Genomic DNA, 17,028 nt, shown 5'->3' on the forward strand with positions numbered 1-17,028 from the left:
TCAACAATTTTTAATAAAAGACAATATTTTTAAGAGGTTTAACTTAGAAATTTATTTAAACAGATTCATGTTTACGTTTTATATCATTAACTTTATACTACATTTAAAAAATATGTATTTTATTTAAACAATTCATTTGTGACAGAGATTGTGGTCACTGGTGTTATCAGGACTCTTATTCTACATTTGAACAGTATTTTCAGCTCTATTAAACTGCTTCTTTGGGTCGAGGCTCATCAGAGAGGAAACGTTCCCAAGGCCTGAGAAGGCGAGTCACACTCGCTCACTATATTTAATTCATTTATTAATAATTTTTGTTTAGCAGGCAGCTCAGAACTTCTATGTGTCAGATGTATTGTGTGCTTTAATGACTGGGTAATTAAAATTTTGTCAAAATAATGACAAATTATCATTTTTATTATTGATTTTAAATAGTTGCAGAAGGTCACCTGACCACCAATGAGTCGGCCAGTTTACAAAATCCTCAGAATGTCACTGGAGTCACCGTCACTGGTGCTACACCACATTCATACAACACCAATGACTGTAGAATATGTCTGGAATTAAGCTCTCCTTTCTGCATTTATGATAACAGGAGATGTTAATTGACACATTAAGATTATTTAGTTTTGGGTTGAAAGAAATGTATCCATCTGAATTCCCACTCCAAATGGAGAATGACCCAAATTCTGTAGTTGTACTAATCCCACCTCTCCCAGGGGGGTCTTTAGAAGATCATCATCCACCGACTGAGTGTCCGCTGATGGCTCAGGGGTGACCGGAAGACGACCGGCTCTCTCATAGGCCGGCGGAGTGAGCGCCTGGGCGGAGTCAGACAGGTAGCTGAGCAGAGACACGCCCCGGGATTCGCGGGAGCCAATAGAGAACGAGCCATCTGGATCTTGGAGCTGACGCATCATAGACTGCAGCACAGAGGAGACGGAGGAGATGAGGTTGGTGTGAGAAAGCTTGGAGAACATGTTCCTTCCAAACTGCTGCTGTCGGAACAAAACCTTGCATCTCCGCTTTTTGTTTTTTTCATTTTTGATATCATTTGAAAATGCCTGTTGCTCTTTACATTGTGTTTATAATGAATGGAAGCAAAACAAATGGATCAAAATTACTTGGAAAAAAGTCTGGTTCCATTGACTTACATTTAAAGTAAAGCAGGTTTTTTCCTTCTCCTGTAAAGTTACGAGGTTTTGTTCCAACAGCAGCGATTTGTTCTGAAATCAAGATTCAACCATTTCTACATCTGTTGTAAACAGAGCTAAAGTTACTGCTACAAAGCTGAATATCTCAGCCGTATATCTGTAGTAACTGTGATCAAATCATCATTACAGTTGAGAGAATTGATCACTCAAACCACAGAAATTACTCACCAGATGAGACAGACAACAAGCTAAAAGCTAAAGTTAGCAAACCAGCTATCTAGATTTCTCTGAGTGAAAGGGTAAAAACTTGTCTCTAGCAAACACTTGCTGCTGAATAAATGGGTCATTCTACAGAAACGTCCACTTTCCTATCTCTCCATAGGAGTCACTGGTGTTACTGATCCTCATTGGTGTTACACATAATAAAGGAACACCAGAGACATTTTAATGAAAAATGCATTTTACAAAATAACTGCTACAGAGCATCAAACCACATGTTGTCAATCATGGAATATCCACTAAAATATGAAATTTAATCCATTTGTGTTCTATTTTTTCATAGTTACCTCAGAATAAAGTCGGTCACACCAGTGACTTCAGCTAAAAGCTTCATATGAAATCATGAGCTAAATGAGAAAATCTCTGATAACTGAAAGACACAGTGGACTCACCATGTGCTTTTCTTCATAGATCCTCAGAAAACAGGTAAAAGGAAGTCGAGTGATGTCATCAGTGTGACTTTTATTTCAAAATAAGAGATTTTTTTGTTACACAGTAACACCAGTGACACGACTCCTGGGGAACTTTCATTATATATTTTATAATATTTATTTGGCTTTTGTTTTCTTTATGTCATCATATATTTCATAGTCATGTATAGATTATTGTAGTTAAAATTGCAGAAAAATGTGTTTTTTTTTCTTCAAAATATGGCCTCAGCCTTCACACATGACTGTGGGGACGAGCTCTTCTGTGGTGCTTGGAATTCTAGATAATTGATTTAAAAACCAATATTGCTAAATTTATGGCTGATGAAGGTATAATTGTTAAAATAATGTATTGTTTTATTTTAAAAATATTAATTAATTGTAAACATAAAAATAAATATAAACGTTTTTTAAGTGTTATATATCTGTAAACGCTAAGGACACAAAAATGGCCGTTTCTGTAGAATGACCCAAATGTAGAATTGCTGTTTTCTTTATGCTCTTGTTTGATGACTGGGGTAAAAATTACATTAATGCCAGTTTGATTGTATTTATTAGCCTATAGATCAGTGGCTGGCAGTCCTTATTGTGTGTGTGATGTATTTGGGTAATGCATGCTGGGAATACCGATGAAAGAAAACAGGGAAATAGTATAAAATTGTGAATTCTGTCAGACTGATAAAACGTGTCAGCAGTGGGTTCTGCTTAAAGTAGCTTAATGGGCCTTTTTTGCATTTCCGAGCACCAGAACGTAACTGCAGCACCACCTAAAATGGAACAGAATATTTATTAACTTCATAGGAAGTTTACAGTCGTAAAGCAGTTTACTGATACTGCAGAAGCAGCCTGACCTAACAGAGCACTGCAGCCACAGATTTGAGCTCATTAGTTGGTCAATGCTGGTAGCTCGCATCGTTGATTAGCTGACTCTCTCTGCGCTGCTAGCTTAACTGGGTCAAACATTACTTTGTGATGGTTGTCATTTCTCCTCAGTGTCTGTGTTTACATGCAAAGATTTTTGCCAATCCGATTAAATACATTCCGATTACAGATTAAGACTGATATGTTTATATTCTCACTCTACCCAACAATCTGATGGAAAATCTCAGTTTACATGCTCACTACAAGTAATCGATCCAAAATTACCACTTAAAAGAACCACTTAGTGTAGACTGTTACCATGACAACGAGCATCACGGGAGTCCAGTCAGAGTGAGACGAGCAGCAGTGAGCAGTGTTTGTGTTTTTAATCACTTTAAAATGATATCAGTCTCAGGAAAACGTCCTTCACATGTCCTTATTAAAGAAGGCCGAGAGGAAGACGTCGTGTTCTGAGACACATAAGCTGGACGTCCGTCCCACCGCCGTCTTTTAAAGATCAGAGCATAAACTTCGTCTCCTCTGCAGACCAGTTTCTGCTCCGCCATGTTGAACGGTATAAACTCTCACTATGCAGAACATACTTAAACTTTCCGATAGGGAATGTAATCAGATACAGGCGTTTACACAGATATTATTCTTCTATTTAACGGATTATTTACAGGATTACCCACCTCGTTTAATCAGACAGAAATATTATTCCGAATGGCCTCAATCAGTCTAGTCTATTATTCTATTCCTATTGAGCTATTAGCCAGATTATTAACAGATTATTAGGCTGCATGTAAACGTGGCTAGTGATCTGTACGATCTGACCCTCACTATCACCTCCTCATTCACAATATTTGAAATTGCATGTACACATAAAAACATTAACAATTTAAATATATGTAAATATGAAAACCAGCCAAAAATTTGCAGTCATGTTAACTAAGTTGGCTGACTGTGTTAAAGTAACTTGAAACTGCCTGTATCCTTTATTCTTGGTGTGTGTTGTCTGTGTGTGTCATCTTTTATAAATCGGTCCACATCACTGCCTGAGATATGAAGAAGGTCCTCAAGACAACTTGCTAAGTGTCCTACTGCCGTTTTTTTATATGACCGGCAGGCTAATCGGATGTGTTGCTACGTGCTTTGTCGCTACATCCTCTTAACAGCACTGGAGTGTGAAAAGGGCCTAGTCACTATTAGAAGGGCTGTCTGGCTACTTTTGGACAGATAGTGTATGTGTCTCACTAACACTCACTAAAAAGTACTTCTCGGTGAAGCTGGGGGTGTTTGGAGGCGTCCAGCTGTACATGGATCCCTTCCTGCTGTGGACAGACTGTCGGCTGGCAGACGACACGATGGGCTTCACCTCGCCGCTGTCAAAAGGACTACAGAAAAAGAAACAGAGAGAGAGAAAGAGATGGAGTGGTCAGTAGAGCTGGTCAATATGACGATAAGGTATGTTGATTAGACAGCACCATCTGATTGTTTGAGAAGCGTTCTACCCATGTTGTTATTTGTGATAACAGAATGTATGAAAGCTCACAATAACTGTCTCGTTCCGCTGAGAACCAGCTGCTAATTAACACACCATTAAGGATTGCAATGACAGAACGGACACATGTATTGCTAAATTGACACAATTTGATTGGCAGGACACATCGTTAGAAGCTCAACAGGTGCTTTTGGAGTGTGAGTTCCTTAACATTCAGCTACATGGCAAACTACAAAACAGCCACCTGCGCAGATCAATAACTACTCCATCCTAAACTACAAGCCTGTAAACATGCTGTTTTGATGACTTTTCTCACCCGTAGTGTTGTTTGTGAAATGCATGAAGCAGTAATGGCTACTGTCACAACAAACCTGCATCACCATATGGAACATTTCTGGAATTAAACATATATTTATTTGGTTATGATCACTACAGTGCAAAAAAATAAAATAAATACCTTATAGTGGATACTGAATAATTCATAGTTGACACTAAATAACTCACAGTACATACTGAATAACTCACAGTACATACTGAATAACTCACAGTAGATACTGAATAATTCATAGTAGATACTGAATAACTCACAGTACATACTGAATAACTCACAGTAGATACTGAATAATTCATAGTAGATACTGAATAACTCACAGCAGATACTGAATAACTCACAGTAGATACTGAATAATTCATAGTAGATACTGAATAATTCATAGTAGATACTGAATAATTCATAGTAGATACTGAATAACTCACAGTAGATACTGAATAATTCATAGTAGATACTGAATAACTCACAGTACATACTGAATAACTCACACTAGATACTGAATAATTCATAGTAGATACTGAATAACTCACAGTAGATACTGAATAATTCATAGTAGATACTGAATAACTCACAGTACATACTGAATAACTCACACTAGATACTGAATAATTCATAGTAGATACTGAATAATTCATAGTAGATACTGAATAACTCACAGTAGATACTGAATAACTCACAGTAGATACTGAATAATTCATAGTAGATACTGAATAACTCACAGTACATACTGAATAACTCACAGTACATACTGAATAACTCACACTAGATACTGAATAATTCATAGTAGATACTGAATAACTCACAGTAGATACTGAATAATTCATAGTAGATACTGAATAACTCACAGTACATACTGAATAACTCACAGTAGATACTGAATAATTCATAGTAGATACTGAATAACTCAGTACATACTGAATAATTCACAGTAGATACTGAATAATTCATAGTAGATACTGAATAATTCATAGTAGATACTGAATAATTCACAGTAGATACTGAATAATTCATAGTAGATACTGAATAATTCATAGTAGATACTGAATAACTCATAGTAGATACTGAATAATTCATAGTAGACACTGAATAATTCATAGTAGATACTGAATAATTCATAGTAGATACTGAATAATTCACAGTAGATACTGAATAAATCATAGTGAATACTGAATAACTCATAGTAGATACTGAATAATTCACAGTAGATACTGAATAATTCATAGTAGATACTGAATAATTCATAGTAGATACTGAATAACTCATAGTAGATACTGAATAATTCACAGTAGATACTGAATAAATCATAGTAGATACTGAATAACTCATAGTAGATACTGAATAACTCACAGTAGATACTGAATAATTCATAGTAGATACTGAATAACTCATAGTAGATACTGAATAATTCATAGTAGACACTGAATAATTCATTGTAGATACTGAATAATTCATAGTAGATACTGAATAATTCATAGTAGATACTGAATAACTCATAGTAGATACTGAATAATTCATAGTAGACACTGAATAATTCATTGTAGATACTGAATAACTCAGTGGATACAGATTAATTCACAGTAATAAAATTTTGTCATATGTTATATTGTTGCTGTATCACCCACCCGTATTGGTTAATGTAAGATTCAGGAGCACCTAAACTCAGAGTCAGCACTCTAATGAACCTGAGGTGGATCAAAACCAGACTGAGCTTAATAACAGCAGCTTCAGGCTGCATTCTTAGGTAAACCACTCTCAAGATTCAAAACAGAACATTAAATGTGTAAAAGCAGAAAACTCATGCTTTGAAATGAGGGTGCATTGCGTGTGTACGAGTGGTTGAGGTTAAACTGGGAGAACTGCTGTGGTCTGGAACTTTTTAATTTGTGAAAGTCACTGTAGCTACACAAATGTCAAGGTTAATCTGGACCTGGATTGTTTTCAGGCTTGTTTTTCTTTCAGTGTACAAGCACACTGAGGTACAGTGAGAAAACAATGGACAGATCCTGGGTCACTTGACACAGAGCTGTCTGTTGGAGCGCCAACACTCAAACTACACTCTTTAACTTAAACACTGGTTTAGTAGCTACTGAATAAATCATAGAGGACACTGAATAATTTATAGCAGATACTAAATAATTCATAGTGGATACTGAATATTTCATAGCAGATACTGAATAATTCATAGCAGATACTGAATAATTCATAGTGGATACTGAATAATTCATAGCAGATACTGAATAATTCATAGTGGATACTGAATAATTCATAGCAGATACTGAATAATTCATAGCAGATACTGAATAATTCATAGTGGACACTGAACAATTCATAGTGGATACTGAATAATTCATAGTGGATACTAAATAATTCATAATACATACTGAGTAATTCATAGTGGATAATAAATAATTCATAGTGGATACTGAATAATTAATAGTAGATACTGAATAATTCATGAATGAACAGTTTTTAAAATATTTAATCAATGTAATTAATTCCCACTTGCTTTTTGCACACATTATTATTGCTGGCTCCACCCCTGATTGTTTATTTGGAAAATATTGTGAATTTTAATTTTGCAATAGCGTCCAGTACTGTGTCTTAAGATTAATAAGCGTGTAGTTTATGAGAATATATAGTTTACAGTTATAGTTTATATAGTGGTCATTGTCTAAGTTAAAGTCTGACTGATATCTGATCCTGAAGAAAAGCGTCTGCATGACAGATATTAAATAAACTGTTATATAAATATTTATACACAGTGAAGGGCAGAGACTTTACAGGCTGTAAGATGTGTTTAATTTAGTGAAGCTGTAAAAAAGGGGCCATGAAAAGCCCCTCAACCTGACCTGAGGACAAAAACAGTGAAAACTGATATGAGTGAGAGAGAGAGAGAGAGAGAGAGAGAGAGAGAGAGAGAGAGAGCAAGATAAACAAACACATATAGAGAAGATACAGAGACAGAAAGCATAGAAAGAAAAAGAAAGGGGGAGAGAGAGAGAAGATGGGGTAGAATAGAAAAAGAGAGAGAGAGAGAGAGAGAGAGAGAGAGAGCAAGATAAAGACAGAGAAAAAGTAAGTAGTGAGTGGAACGTAGAGAAAAAGAAAGGGGAAAAAAGAAGATAGAGAGAGCAGAGATGAATAGAGAAAGAGAGGAGAGAGAGCAGAGTAAGAGCAAGAGAGAGAGACAGAAGAGGGAGTAGAGAGAGAGAAAGTGAGATAGACAGAAGGGAGAGTAGAAATAGAGAGAGAGCAGAGTGAGAGTGAGAGATAGACAGAAGGGAGAACAGAAAGAGAGAAGGGAGAGTAAAGAAAGAAATAGAAAGGAGAGAGAAAGAGAAAGAGAGAAGATAGAAAGTAGAGACAGAGCAGAAAGAACAGAGAAAGAGAGAGGAATGGAGAGCAAGAGAGAGAGAGAGAAGAGGGAGTAGAGAGAGAAAGAGACTTGACTTGACTTTTGATGGTCCTTTATTGAACCAGCATTTTTTTTAAAACAGTCATCCGTCACAAAGTGTCATCTTAGGCTATATTGAAATAAATTAATTGATTAAATAAAAATAAGACAAACACTTTATAAATAGATAAAAACAGGAAAACAAATAAAACCCAGTCCGGCTCATCTGAGCTCAGGAGCGAAGCAGAGCTCATCCTCGCATACTGAGCACACGGCCCCACCACAGCACCACATCGCCTCAAAGGCCTCCACATCACACATGCTTTTATAATAATTAAAATCAATTAAAATCCTTGATCTGACCAGCCTAGAGAGAATCCTTGTGGCCTCACAGTCAGTACCATGCGCCACCTTGTTCTTACGACTGATATATATCGCCATTTTCGCCGTCCCAAGAATGAAGTTGATCAGTTGGCATTTGGATTTCTCTCTTCTGACGTACTTAAAACCAAGGATAAAAGTCTGGAGTGTAAAAGTCACATTAAGAGACCTAAAAACATTCTTTAAAACTTCAAACAAAGAGCAAAGCCTAAAACAGTGCATAAAAGCATGAAACACAGTTTCTCTCTGGGGACAAAAAGGACACTGTGGTAAAATCTCAGGATTTAAAACAGAAATAAAAGCGTTGACTGAGACAATACCATGTAAAATCCTCCACTGCAGGTCAGCTACTTTTTTAGTCAATGGTGGTTTATACAGTGCTCTCCACTCCGGCTTCACATCATCACTCAGATTAAAAACATCACGCCATGGTGTGTCGGTTCTACTGTGCAGTCTTTTCTTATTCAGTACCTTCACACAGGCTCTGTACAGCAGCTTACCAGACACTGTCCCCAAGTTCATTCTGGACTCCCCCTCACACTCCAGAAGGGGGCCTTCACAGTCCTGTAGGTCCGGCGTGATAGTGATGTCCGGGAATGGGTCATGCTCCGTAGGACTGACCACCCCTGCACTGTAGGCCCTCACCTGCTCGCGTTCCTCAGGAGAGAGAGCTGTCCTCCAGCCCTCGAGCAGCTGAGCCACAACTCGCAGAGATCTCATCCCCAGCCTCGCAGCCACGTCCTCCACCCGAGTGAGATCTGGTCCGGCGACGTCCACCAGCCGGCGTAGGGTTGTGACTCCTGATGACAACAAGACTCTAGTCAGTGCAGGGGTGATCGTGCCCGCCAAGTCCAGTCGTGTGCCGTTGAAAAGAGGCTCCTCCAACAGCCAGTGCAAAGCGGAGCCAGCCTGTTTATTCACATTAAAAAAGTTCCAGATTTTAAAAAGTCCTCGATAAAAAACAGGCAACCCAGCAATGTCCAGTGTTTTGGTGCTCATTAAAAACAATGCTCTGTCCAACCCCAGACCACCTACTGTGTGTAATATTTTGCATGATACCGCCCTCCAAACCAGCTCACTGGGACCAGCAAGAAGTCTCTGGATGAACTGGAGTCGGAAGGCAGCGGCCCTGCTAGCCAAGTGGACGAGTCCTTGCCCCCCTTCCTCTTTTGGCAGATGTAGAAGTCCCTGCGGAATCCAGTGCAGTCGATCCCAGAAGAAGTCCACTAGCACGGCTTGCAGGTTCGCCAGCAGATTCGGTGGGGGGTCCACGCAGGCCAGTTTATGCCAGAGCGATGATGCAGCGAGGTTGTTGATAACAAGCACCCTTCCCCGATAGGACATCTGGGGGACTAACCATTTCCACTTACTGAGGCGTCCTTTAATCTTTTCAACCATGCCATCCCAGTTCTGTGCACTACAGATACTGTCCCCCAGATACACCCCCAGATATTTAAAACCACCCCTTCTCCACATCAACCCATCTGGAAGCGCGGGTTCCCCACCATCCCAGTCACCAACTAAAACTGCTTCACTCTTGGTCCAGTTTACTTTTGCAGACGATAAAACCCTAAAATCATTTAAAATTCTATCTAAAACATCCACATCAGTCTGGGTACTTGCTATCACAACAAGGTCGTCTGCATACGCTGAGACACACAGTGGAGTAGAACAGCCAGGTATAAACAAACCGGAGATGCAGTCTCTCAGTTTGCACAACAGAGGTTCAATAGCTAGAGAGTACAACATGCCAGACAGAGCACAGCCCTGCCTAATACCTCTGTGCACTTTAAAAGGAGCACATAAACCACCATTAACTTTGAGTACACTCTCAATGTCACTGTACAAAACCTTGATCATGGCTATAAATCCCGGGTTGAAACCAAAGTTCTCCAGAACTTTCCACAGATAGCCATGTTCAACCCGGTCAAATGCCTTTTCCTGATCCAAAAAAATAAGACCAGTCTTTAAGCCCAATAGTCTGGAGACTTCCAAAACATCACGAATTAGATATACATTGTCAAAAATTGACCTTCCAGGCACACAGTACGTCTGGTCAAGGTGAACCACCTGCTCCATCACCTTCCCCAGTCTCGAGGCTAACGTTTTTGAGAGCAGCTTGCAGTCAGTGCACAATAGAGAGACAGGGCGCCAGTTCTTCAGTTCAGCTAGGTCCCCCTTCTTGGGTAGCAGGGTTAGAACGGCCCTCCGACAGCTCAGCGGAAGCTTCCCTTCCCTTATGCTGTTCTGGAGGACATCCAGCACATCCTGCCCCAACACTGACCAAAACGCTTTGTAAAATTCAACAGGGAGACCATCAATACCTGGCGCCCGACCATTCTCCATGCCTTGAAGAGCCTCATACAGCTCCCCCAGAGAGATATCAGCATCCAGCACTGCAGCAGACTCTCGCGTGAGCTGGCTGAGGTCACAGAAGAATCCCTCCTCCACCTCTCGTGCCTCTGCCCACTCGCTCTCGTACAGCTTTGAGAAAAAGCTGATTGTCTGCTGCCGAATTTCAGAAGGCTCAGATAAGAGATCCCCTGATTCTGTACGCACAGCATGCATAAACCTTTTCTGTCCATTTCTGCGCTCGAGACCGAAGAAGAACTTTGAAGGAGCATCCATTTCCGACACGCGCTGGAAACGTGAGCGGACCAGCGCCCCCTGTGCTGTTATGCCTAAAAGGTCAGCCAATGCAGTCTTTTTTGTTTTCAGAGCTTCAATATGCCCCCGATTTCCTGTGGCCTCTGCTAAACCCTGGAGCGCCACTATTTCAGTCTCCAGAGCTTTGAGAGATCTGGCTATGTCCCTTGTGACATTGAGAGTGTACTGCTGACAGAATACTTTAATTTGTATTTTAGCTATGTCCCACCACTGCAGCAGAGAGCTAAAAGATGTTTTCATTGAGCTAAAAACATCCCAAAAAAAAGTAAAAGACTCTCTAAAATTGGCATCCTCTAAAAGCGCAGTGTTAAAATGCCAGTATGCACTCTGTGGCTTAACGTTACGTTTCCTTATTGTGCACTGGACCATACAATGGTCTGAAAAACCAACTGGGGAGATAAGACAGCGTGTAAAAGCAGAAAGTTGATACCTAAAACCATAAAATCGATCCAGCCTTGCCAATGAGAGTGTGTTATCTCTTGAATGTGCCCAGGTATACTGTCTCTGCCCTCCATGGAAGTTCCTCCAGACATCACACAAGTCATGGGCCTCCAGCATCTCACACAATCTCTTACGGGACGCAGCATGCGGTTCCATGTGGTTCCTGTCCATGCTGTCTGCTGTACAGTTAAAATCCCCACCCAGTATTAAAAACTCATCAGAACCACAACCTGCAATTACGGTGTCCAGAGTGTCCAAAAAGGACATCCTGTCCATCCCCCCAGTTGGGGCATAAACACAAATAAAAACAAAAACAGTGTTCTCAAAACACGCTGTCACTTTTAAAAGTCTGCCATTTAAAATTTCATCCACTGAATAAGAACAAGGAGTAAAACTCTGTGATAAAAGAACAGCCACCCCACCACTGGAAGAAGAGTTATGACTTAAAAAGGCAAGCCCCTCCCACTCTTTAGCCCAGTCTGCCACGTTACTGACATCACTATGCGTTTCCTGTACAAATATTACATCAAGTCTCTTCTGCTTCACCAACTCATATAGCTTTGCTCTTTTTCCACAGTCTCTCGCCCCATTAATGTTCAGACTCGCCACTCTGACATCACCCATTAAAAAATAAAATAGATAAAAAACACTAAAAACAGAGGCCATTCTGAACCAGGGAGGGCAGGAAGTGTCAGATCTCATCCTCAGTGCTCACTTTATTAAGTCTGGTCAGGATCTTCTTCAGCCTGTAGACTTCTAAAGCGGTGAAGGACCCTTCCCTCCTAAAATGCCTGACGTCATGGATAAACTGTGAACTATTTGGGAAGTGCTCTTCAACACGGACGCCCTTTTGGCCTTTAGTGACCCGCAAGAACTTTCTTATATCGTCAACTTTATAGAGCACAGCCATGTTCTCTTCCTGCGAGCACACCGACCAGCCCGAGTCAGACAGAGAGCCTTCGCTCTCAGACTCCACTTCATTCACCGCACTGCTGTCTGTTTTGGCCTGTTTAGTGCCCTTCCCTCGGTTCCGCTTCTTTCTTTTATTAGGAACTTTAAAAACAGTCTCCACTTCCATTTCCACCTCCACTGCTGTACCAGCTAGACTGATCTCAGTACCGCTGTCCCTTACCTGGTTATCTTGCTCCCCCGGGTCAGGAATCCCCCGCTCCTGCTCCTCACCACCAGGCTCGTCCACAGCGGGCTCCTCCGCGGTTAGCGCCGCCGGGAAAGGCTCGTCCGCGGCCGGCGCAACCCCAGCAGACATTTCCGAGGCCGGCACGGCCGCAGCCGGCTCTTCCCCCGCAGGCGCCGCAGCCGCCGGGTCCCGCGCAGCCGGCCGAGCAGCAGCCGCAGGGGGGACGGCCACCGCGGGCTCAGCCGCGGCAGGCCCCGGCCGCTCCGCGCTCCCGGCATCATTAGCGTTAGCGCTGAGCTTTTCAGGGCAGGCTCGGACGAGATGTCCGGTCAGGCCGCACCTGAAGCACTTCATGTTGGTGTCAGACGACACAAACACCGTGTACTCAAACCCCTCGACTCTGAACTTCAGCACCAGGTCCAGCTCGTCCTCACCATCTCTCAGCACCATGAACACCAACCTCCTGAACGACACCAGGTGCTTCACCAGGGGCGATTTACAGCCGAGGGGGATCTTTTTAATGGGGGAGACAAGTTTTCCAAACCGGGACAGCTCCTGAGCGATCAGCTCGTCAGAGATAAACGGGGGGACGTTTGACAGAATAATCTTTTTGGACGGAGTACTGAGGGGCAGAACAGACACGAACTGATCATTAATCATGAGTCCACTCTGCACCAGTTCATTAGCTTTGTCCACAGTGGACAGGAACATCACCACAGCGCTGTTCATGCGCGAAGCAGACACAACATTATTGTACCCGACGACGCTCCCCGCCGCCAAACAGCACTCCTCCACACTCGCGCGGCACTCCACCTTTACACCATGCCGGCGAGACAGGCTTTCATACAGCCTAGGGCTTTGGGACGCCATGCTCCCAGCAAAACGCCGGTAACTGACGCCCCGCACACACCCCACCACACCTCACTCACACACACACACACACTCACACACAAACTCACTCAAACAAACTACAGATACAGACTGACAACGACGTAACAACAGAGAAAAAAAGTTTGGCAAAACGCCAACCACTCGCACTCACGCTCACCGCGCTCCGCTCACTCTACCGCTCACACCCGCGCATGCGCAGAGAGAGAGAGAGAGAGAGAGGGGGGGATGGAGAGAGAGACAGAAGAGGGAGTAGAGAGAGAGAGTGAGAGAGCGAGAGAGAGAGATAGAGAGAGAGAGAGAGAGAGAGTGAGAGAGAGGAATGGAGAGAGAGAGACAGAAGAGGGAGCAGAGAGAGAGAGAGAGAGAGAGTGAGAGAGAGGAATGGAGAGAGAGAGAGACAGAAGAGGGAGTAGAGAGAGAGAGAGAGCAAGAGAGAGAGAGAGTGAGAGAGGGGAATGGAGAGAGCGAGAGAGAGAGAGAGTGAGAGAGGGGAATGGAGAGAGCGAGAGAGAGAGAGACAGAGGGGATGAAGAGAGTTTGGGTGTGTCCTGTTCTCTGTGATCAGCTGCTCCTCCACAGCTGGCCTGCGTTAGTGCTGAAGTGCTTCACTGAGGGGTTTGTGTGATGCTGGGAATTTTCTCTGCATGTTTCTGCTCAATTACAGAATAACGGCTCTGAAATCTGCCTCCGACAGCATTCCTCAGCGCGATGATGGCCTTCCCCAGCTGCAAGACGTTCCTGCACATTCCATACTCTAGCACAGCACCGAGAACATCAAACGTTCTCAAGAAATCGAGTCTCATGAGCTCAAATTAAATCTTGAAATGCATAAATCACACATTCAGAAACTCCTGTTACTGAAATGCTATAGAACAAAAATAAGCAGTTTTCTCTCTTCTTTCATCTTAAAAACACTGTTCACAATTTACAGAGGTTTAAACTGTACTACGCTCTTAAAAGACTGTCCTTCAGTGGTTCTTCAGTAAAGACAGTGGTTCTACATAGAACCATGAACACTCAAAAAACCATGTGCATGATTAAATGATTCTTTGCATGGCAAAACAGATTGATGGAGAACGTGTTGTATATGGTTCTACATAGAACCTTTTTGAAAATGGTTCTTTATAGCACCAAAAAGGGTTCTTCTGTTGTTACCAGCTTGACATCATCCCATTGTTTTGAAGTAAATGAGTCCCAAAGTCTGAAAATCAGTGTGGAACATTAAGAATCGTCATATTTTCTGCAGTTCAGCACTTTTTAGTGGTTTAATGTAAAATATGACGATTTTCTGTGTGAACAGCTGTTCAAAGCTGTGTTTGCTGATCATGTTCTGGTGATTTTTTGAGTTCTGCGTAAAGTTTGGGTCAAGGGTCGGCAACATGCGGCTCATACTGCCCTGTTGAGGCTCCACAGCAGAATTAGATTTGTAGGTAAAAATAAAATAATCCTCCTTTACAGTAAAATAAAGCTCTGCTGATCGTTCAACACAGTTTAACAATAAATGGTCTTAAACTCTGGAGTTAATGTAGAACTGCTAATTCACCCTTTAACCCTGAAGATCAGCGCAGACTGCTGGTCACCATAGCAACACAGACAATCTCGCCTAGCTAGTAGCTAACGAAACGCCAAAGAGAGAGATTTAAGACGAACATCAATAATTTGGAGATAAATGGACTCATTTGCGTTTATAATCACTCCAGCTGGTTTCCTGATACGTTTAATCTGCAGTGAGAAACTCAAACACTGAAAAGTCATGAGGCTGAAGTCGCTTCTCATTCGGCAGCTTCTTGCTCGAATTTTCCCATTCCACCTTAAATGCTGCAGCAGTTACATTCTGGCGTCTCAGGCACCATTTAAGGTGGAACGGGAAAATTCGAACAAGAAGCTGTCGAATGAGAAGCGACTTCAGCCTCATAAAAAGTCAAACGTTGAGAGACATTTTACAAGAAATTAGTCTATTTTTGCAGAAAAGTTTCCTGCTGGAGATGCGAGAAAAGTGGCTGTAGCTGAGCTAAAGCTTAAAGCAGAGCACAGTAAGTCTGAGTTTTCATTTTTATTATATTTTTAGTCTATACTAGTACATCAGCGCATACTGAGACATATTTACAGCCAAGATGTTAAAACGGACATAAAATGTTGTGGCTCCTGAGGTGGTTTGTTTTTTTTATTTTTGAAAAGACAAAATGGCTCTTGTTAACGTTTGGGTTGCCGACCTCTAGACTGGGTAGTGTTATGATTGTTTTGGTAATGACAAAATGAAATTTAGTCTAAAGTCCAGATCAGTTAAAAGTGTTGTACTGTGTTAATTGAATTGGTCAACAATGCAACACTCTCACCTTTTTCATTACAGGGTTTATAATGTGCCGAACTGCACTGTGTAGGCTGTGACTTTTAAATAACTGTAGAATATTCCTGTATGTATCTGTAAAGTGTGTAATTTCTCTTATTGAAGCTGTTTAGGCCATTTCAACTGTGAGATATTGTCACAGAATAAATAACAGTATCTAAACGAACACTGATTTATTAGCCTGAGTGGTCCAAGCTGAAGAAACGTCTCGTGCCTTTCTTGTAAACACATCTTATATGTGTGGCAGATGAGTTATATCATGCAGGTATGCGGCCCCACTTACTTCCAGACCACCTCCAGCTGTAGTTTGATGGTTCCCAGTTCCGTAATGTCAACAACCATCAGCTGTGGACGAGCCATGAAGAAGTCTGCGCTCTTACACGTTACCATGCCGACCAGGATGGAGCTCAAGCCCTTCACTTCCGTTACCTACAAGAGGTCACAAGATGTTTTCATTTGCAAATGTGTGACCAAACAGTAAATGAAACTCACGTGTCCGAATTCTGCGCAAGGAACGTTTGATCTAAATGGGAACCACTGCTAACTAATGATAACTGCTGTGTCAAATGTGGGGATGATAATCAGACACAAGTATAAATTCAGCCCTGATACACTTTCCCAAAGCAGAGGAAACCATGCGTTCACCCAACATTTCACCCCATAGCACACCAGGACACTCTATTAACATCTAGATAAATATAAGAAAGGAAAATGCTGTTGACTAACCCACAACTAGAAACATAAGTCTTGAATCAAATGGCAGAACTTGCACAAAATTCAAAATTCAGTTTTCATTGTTCAAACTGGGCCTTGGGCAGCAATGTAATCCATCTGTTATACAAGACTGTTGACACAACCAGGTTTCACCATGACATCCAGGTCAGTCAGACACTAGAGGGCGCTCCTGAAAGAGTCCAAGCTGGATCTGGATTTCTTTATACAGAAAAATCTGCTCATTTTCTCAACACAGGACAGCATAAAATACTTAAACACTGCTGTTTTAACGCTTTTCAATCAGCACTCAGCAGCAGCAGTGCCAACCAATCAGGACTCAGTAGCAATAATGCTAACCAATCAGCGCTCAGTAACAGTAATGCTAACCAATCAGCTCTCAGTAGCAGTAATGCTAACCAGTCAGCGCTCAGTAGCAGTAATGCTAACCAATCAGCGCTCAGTAGCAGTAATGCTAACCAGTCAGCACTCAGTAGCAGTAAT

General features: G+C 41.6%; 1 protein-coding gene across 1 annotated transcript in view; it reads right to left on the minus strand.

The window, feature by feature from the left end:
• ripor3 (RIPOR family member 3) overlaps positions 1 to 17,028 on the minus strand; it is a 107,456-nt gene that overhangs the window by 28,280 nt on the left and 62,148 nt on the right. The window contains exons 11-13 of the mRNA XM_036571586.1: positions 16,097 to 16,242; positions 3,987 to 4,116; positions 711 to 923 (exon numbers count right to left, since the gene is read on the minus strand). Coding sequence (XP_036427479.1) covers positions 711 to 923; positions 3,987 to 4,116; positions 16,097 to 16,242 — 489 coding nt within the window. The remainder of the gene's footprint in view (positions 1 to 710; positions 924 to 3,986; positions 4,117 to 16,096; positions 16,243 to 17,028) is intronic.

Source organism: Colossoma macropomum, unplaced genomic scaffold (genome assembly GCF_904425465.1).
Source record: "Colossoma macropomum unplaced genomic scaffold, Colossoma_macropomum, whole genome shotgun sequence".
Classification (NCBI taxonomy): Eukaryota; Metazoa; Chordata; class Actinopteri; order Characiformes; family Serrasalmidae; genus Colossoma; species Colossoma macropomum.